Source organism: Quercus lobata, chromosome 2 (genome assembly GCF_001633185.2).
Source record: "Quercus lobata isolate SW786 chromosome 2, ValleyOak3.0 Primary Assembly, whole genome shotgun sequence".
Taxonomy (NCBI): domain Eukaryota; kingdom Viridiplantae; phylum Streptophyta; class Magnoliopsida; order Fagales; family Fagaceae; genus Quercus; species Quercus lobata.
The window spans coordinates 66,213,415-66,220,207 of NC_044905.1; the positions used below are offsets into that span (position 1 = coordinate 66,213,415).

General features: G+C 32.9%; 1 protein-coding gene across 3 annotated transcripts; it reads right to left on the minus strand.

Moving 5' to 3' along the window:
* Positions 1–717: 717 nt before the first annotated feature.
* LOC115976260 (PI-PLC X domain-containing protein At5g67130-like) lies at positions 718–6,198 on the minus strand. 3 transcript variants are annotated; one of them, XM_031097435.1, is made up of 9 exons: positions 6,078–6,092; positions 5,821–5,985; positions 5,607–5,729; positions 4,750–4,887; positions 4,500–4,598; positions 3,312–3,615; positions 2,445–2,668; positions 1,561–1,647; positions 718–881 (listed from the first exon to the last, which is right to left on the minus strand). In XM_031097435.1, the coding sequence occupies exons 2-9, from the start codon at positions 5,902–5,904 to the stop codon at positions 876–878; spliced, it is 1,065 nt and encodes a 354-aa protein (XP_030953295.1). In that variant the 5' UTR covers positions 5,905–5,985; positions 6,078–6,092; the 3' UTR covers positions 718–875. The 3 variants fall into 3 exon arrangements, with proteins under 3 accessions (XP_030953295.1, XP_030953294.1, XP_030953296.1); XM_031097434.1 differs by having other exon boundaries at positions 5,821–6,198; XM_031097436.1 differs by lacking the exon at positions 4,500–4,598 and having other exon boundaries at positions 5,821–6,114.
* Between the last annotated feature and the right edge of the window lie 595 nt (positions 6,199–6,793).

Consider the following 6,793-nt stretch of genomic DNA (forward strand, 5'->3'; position numbering starts at 1 on the left):
TGGTGCAAGACATTTGGTTACTTTGAATTCTCTGTAGAGTTTGAATCGTTGAAATTTGATTGCTTGTTGTGGAAAAAGTTGTTTCTTTTGTTGAGTTTTGGGTCAAATAAATGTGAAGTTTTGATTTTGGTTGAGTTTCACCATATGGGTATTTGTGCTTCGTGTTTGATTGCTGTAAATTTGTTATCTTCTTATGTTTTTATGGGGTTTGGGCAACTGGGTTTTCTGTCATGGGTTTAGTTTTTGGGTATGTTCTTCTACTTTTCTTCAAACTCACTAAACCCAGAACATGATTGTGGGTTTAGTTTGGGTACAATTAGTTTGAACATAAAAAACAGAAAAATCTGGGTTTAGTTTTTAGTTAATCTTCATATTCTGGGTTTAGTAAGCCAACTCAAGTTTCAAAATTTGGGTATGTTCTTCATGTTTAAGATTTGAGTGAGTGTGTTTTGATCTGTTTGGGCTTTTTTTTTTTACATAATATGTGTTAGAGTAATGGTGAGGGAGAGGTGGGTTACGGCACACTCACGGTGAGAATCACAGGTGGGTAAAGTGTCAAAATTGAAACCACGGGTAGGCATATAGAATTAGAGGTAAACCATAGGTGGGCAAAGCATAATTATCCCATTTTTTAATATAATAATTTTAATTGTTTCTAAGAATGTTTATGAATTAAGTATAGGAACATTACATTCTTGAATTATGAAGGAAATGTAATTAATGAACCAAACACTTTAATATTATGTTGTTGTAATGTGATTCTATTGATCAAGATTACAATAATGTAACATTACAATGAAATGTAATATCAAGCAAACCAAATGCCCCTAACTGTGGTCCACGTTTATCTCATGGTTGCAAGCTGATGAGGTTGATCAATTCTGCAAAATGAAGGAAATCAAAATGTGAGAATTTTCATTGTGCATTGGACACATAAGTGTCAATTTATGGACTTCAAAATGTAAAGTAGTGGGGTTCAGCCCCAGATAGGCGGCCCAAAGCATTAGAAAGCTAGTTACGTGGGCCAATAAGACTGTTTTTGGGTAGTCTTAGAAAATCAATAACAAACTCGATTTAAAAAAAAAAACCAAAGTACACTTTTGACCTATTTACGGTTGTTTTTTATTTTGACCATTTAATTTTTGAAATTTTCGTTTTGAAATATTATGTTTGATTTTGTTTTCATATTAACCATATTATTCATTTTCTTTAACAATATGGTGACATATGATATTATATAAATTATGAGTCTAAATCCTCTGTCTTATTTTTCTTGTTTTATTAGTAAAAATTTGTTACATCCTCCTAATTAATTAAACTCTAATATTATGCTTTTATTATTTGTTACCTAAAATAAATAACTAAATAAAATAAAGCAAACAAATGACTAAGGTCAAGACATCCCCACAACCGGTCCACCACCAGTGCCTTCGAGCACGGAGATCAATGGAATATGAAAATATTTGAAGTGAGAAAATGTGTCGAAAGTCAAAACATTTGTGTAATAATAATAATAATAATAATAATAATAATAATTCTAATGCCAAAAATATCTCTTACCACACATGCATGGACATCATCACAACCACACAACAATTCTCCATTAAGAGTGTCCAAAGCTTGAAATGCTCCACCTCCATCACTTCTCTGCATTAAATTAGGGGGGGAAAAAAAAACTAAATATTAATAAACCCAATTATGAACTGAGATTTTTCTCCCTTTTGTAATCAAAGATGAACAAGACAAACTCAAAGTGATCGATGGTACTTGGTAGTACTTGGCTCTTTGAGAAGCCATTACTTTTGATTAACTTCAAGAACTTTGAGTTATTGGGTTTATGTGTATAGGCGCAAGAGGCTCAATTCTTTTAGAAGCTCTAACAGATGGTAACACTCTTTCAACATGCATGAAATTCACTAGTGTATCTTTTTGCGTTTGAAAGCATGATCTTCATTAATTGGGAAAGCTTCTTGATCTTGACGTACTGAGAGATGGTATAAGTTTTATTATTTGGGAAAGTATTTGACGAATGTGTTCTTATGGATATTACCAAAGGTTAATTTACTCATTGTCGATCTGGATACGGTTCAATTACATACACAAACTTTGTCCCCATGCAACTGTATACCATTTATAGATTTTGTTACCTGAGTTGAAACCTTGTTTTGCCACTTAATTACTACCATCACTAATGAAGATTAAGGATTCAATGTTGGAGGAAGAAACCATCCACATCTCATTATGCTACTTTCTTAAACTAAAATGAAGAACTAATTTTTCTATTCCATACAACTCAGTATTTAATTTCAGAGCTTTTTTAGAAACTATTTTTGCTTTAGAAGTTTTATTCCTTTTCTTTTTCCACCTATGCATATGAAGCTTCAATTCGTTGGTAATACAAAGTTCACAAAAGAGAATGAAACAAGGGAGGAAAATTGACACACCTTGTAAAAATTAACAGCAACAAAGTTAGCCCACCGGTTGCCAGCGGCACCAAAACAAGTATGGAGCATGTTAATCAGATTCGCTGAGTTATGTTCACAAGCAATTTGCTTGAAGGGAATAGTTGGGAAATAATTCACCAAAACTAAAGACTTGGTTCTGTCATCTAGCGGTGATGATTCTGTCCTATTGGGACAATTTCCTGCATGCATTCCACCATCACCATCTGCAAATTTTCGATTTGAAAAAATAATAAAAAAAGGGAAGAAAAGAAAAGATACATTCATTAGTATAGGAAATTTAGGACTTGGGTCTTATCCAATCAATTAATGAGTCTTTTTTATTTTTAATAATTTAGTAGTTATAACCATAGGAGAGGGAGATTTGAACTATGTTCTCCTTATAAAGGAAAACATATAATGCCTATTGAGATAACATTATCTACGGCTAAAATTAAGGCATTTGATGATCTAGTACGTAGGAGTTCTCATGTAATCCGAATACAATAGTATAATTATATGTTATCTTGTAAACAAATTTTTATCTAAATACGTATGTACGTCTAAATATATAAATATAAAAATAGCTGTTTTTGAAATATTTTCAAGGAAGCAAACCAAAACACAAACTCTTACTATTTTCTCTTTAATGCCATTAAAATATAATAGTCTGAGTGAACATTATAACTATTTAAAAGTGAAATCCATTTTTATTGTGGACTCTATATTAATATTAATAATAGACAACAACTAGTCCATTGAAAGATCCAGTAATTGAAGAGTATCTATAACCTCAAAGGCCGAAAGTTACATAATGATACAAGAAAAAAAATTTTAGATTGAAAATATATATTAATGAACGCTTCTTACACTGATTCTCAACCATGTAATTCCACTGGTAAGCAATGCCTTCACTTTCTTCCTTGGACATAATTGAAGTGAATACAAGTAGCCTTTGGTTGTTGGCAACCATGTCACTTACTAGTGGCCAATCTTGACCATTTTTTGGCATGTTTTTCAAAGGAAACCAATATTTTATTAACCCGGCATCGGTGAAGACCTTTGTCAATCCTTTAGGGGCTTGAACATAGTCTTCTAAGATCACTGTGACAATTTCTGTTGGATTTGCTGATAAGAAGGCTTCTATTTCCTTCAGAGTGTCTATAGCTGGTTCCTATTATGCATAAAATTTAAGGCAATTTATGTCTCTATAATTATTTTTCCTCTAACGCATAATCTATCTTATGTTTGGATGGAGGGAGAAAAGGGTAGAAAGGAATAAGGATGGCAATGGGGTGGGGTGGTGCCAAAGAATGGGATCTTTGTCCCCGCCTCACATGGTATTGTTTTGCCTTATCCCCGTCCCGCCCTGCCCCGCATGACAGGAAAAACTTTCTCACCCCATTCCCGCCCTTTGGGGCCTTGCGAAGCCCCGCCCCACCCTATAAAACTCTACTTTTTGTTAATTTGCCCTACAATTAGTACAATTTTTTTTTAATAAAACCTATATCATTAATAAAAATATACTTGAAATTACAACTAAATTTATCCCATCAAATTAAATCAATTTTTAGAAAAAATTGAATAATATATCCAAGTATTTAACAAGATAATTACAAAAAAAAAAAAAAAAACTAATATTGGGCAAAATAAAATAAAGGCAGAGAATCACATTGGGTAGAATAAAATAAACTAATATTGATATATTTGTTTAAATAGTAGGGTTCTAGGGTATGAAAAATTTATAATTATAACTCCTTAGCAACACGGGGCGGGGTGGGGACGGGAAGGGGCGGGGCAGGATGGGTCTAAGAAGTCTAAACCCATCTCCACCCCATCTCATGGTGTAGAGCTAAAATCTTGCTCTATCCTTGTCCTACCACCTTTGCGAGGTGGGAAAAACCTGTGCGAGGCGAAGCGGGGAGGGGTGGGTTAAGTGAGATGGGGCAAAATTGCCATCAAAGGAAGGTTACTAATGTTTAGTATATTCCGACTACCTTCCCTTCATTCCAAACAGAACCTTAAAAAGTTAGTTTAGTGGGGACAAAGTGTACATACAAATGCAGTAACGTCATAGCATTTTCCTCCATAAGAATGACACAACCATACATCTCCTTGAAAATCATAGGTATCTAGCATCAAGCTGCGAACTCCATTCTACAAATAAAGAATGCTAGTTTGGCAGTCCAAAAAGTTGAATCAATCCAAAAAAAAAAAAAAAATTAAAATAAGAAAATGAAGATCTGCATAAATTATCATTCATTTAAAAAATGTAAAAGAAAAGACTTAAAAATTAAAAAGAACTTACATTTAGCTGTTGAGTGATGTTGTCTTCTTGATTTGTAAAGGTAATTCGAGGAACTCCCGTGTGAGATGGTTCTCCCTCAATAGCATAGGCATTGTGGGTTGTCAAGAATGCATATTTATTGAAAGGAAGTGTATTATTCTATTCAAGAGAAGGAAAATTACAAAAATAAATAATTAAATTAATAATTCAATTTATTATTATTTTGAGAAATGGTCAGAAACTTAAAGTTTTATTTAGGATGATACCTTAGAACATCCAACTTTATTGGAATTTAGAATTTAATAGCTTACAGAAAATATATACATACATGATATATCTACATATACATGGGCCATGTTATAGTCCATAATTCAAAATGAAATGGGCCATGTTATGGTCATATATCCTTAACCAGCCAACGGCCCCACTGGACCGAATACAATTTCTTACCAATTCCCAATATTCGCCAAATAATTGGGTCAGGAATCATGATTACGTGGCCATGATAAATTTTAATGGCTATTACCTCAACAGCCGTCCAAAAGTCATATTCTTTTTCTCTTTTTTTTTTTTTTTTTTTTGGATGAGATCCAAAAGCCATATTCAATGATCGATAAAATACATAATCAAGAAAAGAAAAATAAACACTAAAACAAGAAACAAAGAAAAATGATAATTTGATATTGACAGAGACTTTTATCCTAGAAAGGCACATTTTTTCTTCACGAAATTGGAAGGATAAGTATTTGAGAGCTTATTACATAATATATATAGGAGCATCAAACTTAGCTTAATATATATATATATATATATATATATATATTTTAAAACTAAAAATTGGATGTGTGTGCAGTTTGAGAGAGAGGGAATTACAATACCAGGAGCTTGAATTGGTTTGTAGTGGTTGATCTAACACATCTTCTGCCTGAAAATTCTAGAGGGCAAGAGAAACAATAGAGCCCAGCTTGGCAATCTCCATCGGACGAGCATGGGTCAAGTAGCTACACATGGAAACGAGTGAAGAACTTAGAGCTAAACCCATAAGATTTTTATTGTACAAAAGTAGTCTAAAAATTGAAAGGAGACACAAACCTTGCAGTCTCCATTGGAGCAAGCTTTAGCAACACTAAAGAGTAGAGAAGCAGTGATCAAAACCAAACTTGCCCGGAGATCCATTTGGCAAAGGTGTGGCGAAAGTTCAAGAATGATACACACAGAATCCAATGGGTGTATGTATAAGATGGTTTTCCTCGACAACTAGCAAAATAGTAATATGATATGCCTCAGTTTCGTCTGAGAAATCAAAGGAAATTTAATAGAACTTTCATGAGGAATAGAAAGGTACGTACATAGAATATGCTCAGAAGCAACAAAAATGCGAACCTTGGGTTGGCTATCCACACAAGGCAATTAGACAATTACGTTTGAGTAAATATCAGTTACAAGTAAAGTTGGGAATGACAGCACACTGATTTACGGTAGCAAAAGGAAAGTGTGTTAGTAGCAAGTACACCTGAGACTCATTTTTCAATTGCAACTTCCCATTTATTTGTGAAAAGAAAAAAATTATGGAAATAATTGTAGGATAACGAAAAAGGATTTTACGCAATCTATGTTGCAGGATTTTTTATGCTACCCACTACACGTCGGCTAAAAAAACTATTTACATTTACTCATCATACTCATATAACTTCTTTTTTTTGGTAACAATTACTTAACATTTTTAATGACTTATTTTACTTACTTAAATAATACTTGTGTATGGTTTTTTTAACCACCAAGTAGTGAGTTGCATAAAATTTTTTGCAATCCAAGTTATATAAAAACCTTGCTTATAAATAAGGGTAATTATAGAATACTTCCGGAGTAGTATAAATGCATATTTTCCCCTCTCACATAATTGTGGGTTTCACTAATTAAATTCATGGTAGAACCCACAATTCATGTGAAATGGGGGAGTACGAATTTATAGTACTTCTGGAGTATTTAATAATTTTCCCATAAATAATAGGCAGCTCAATATCAAAATATATCTTATTGCCAAAAATTGGGTCTTATAAGTTGT

Coding starts and splice junctions, on each gene's coding strand:
- LOC115976260 (XM_031097434.1), bottom strand. CDS start 5,904: ATGGATCTCCGGGCAAGTTTGGTTTTGATCACTGCTTCTCTACTCTTT. Junction 4,599..4,749: donor ACATCACTCAACAGCTAAAT/GTAAGTTCTTTT, acceptor CTTTATTTGTAG/AATGGAGTTCGCAGCTTGAT. Junction 2,669..3,311: donor TTACATGGTTGAGAATCAGT/GTAAGAAGCGTT, acceptor GAAAATTTGCAG/ATGGTGATGGTGGAATGCAT.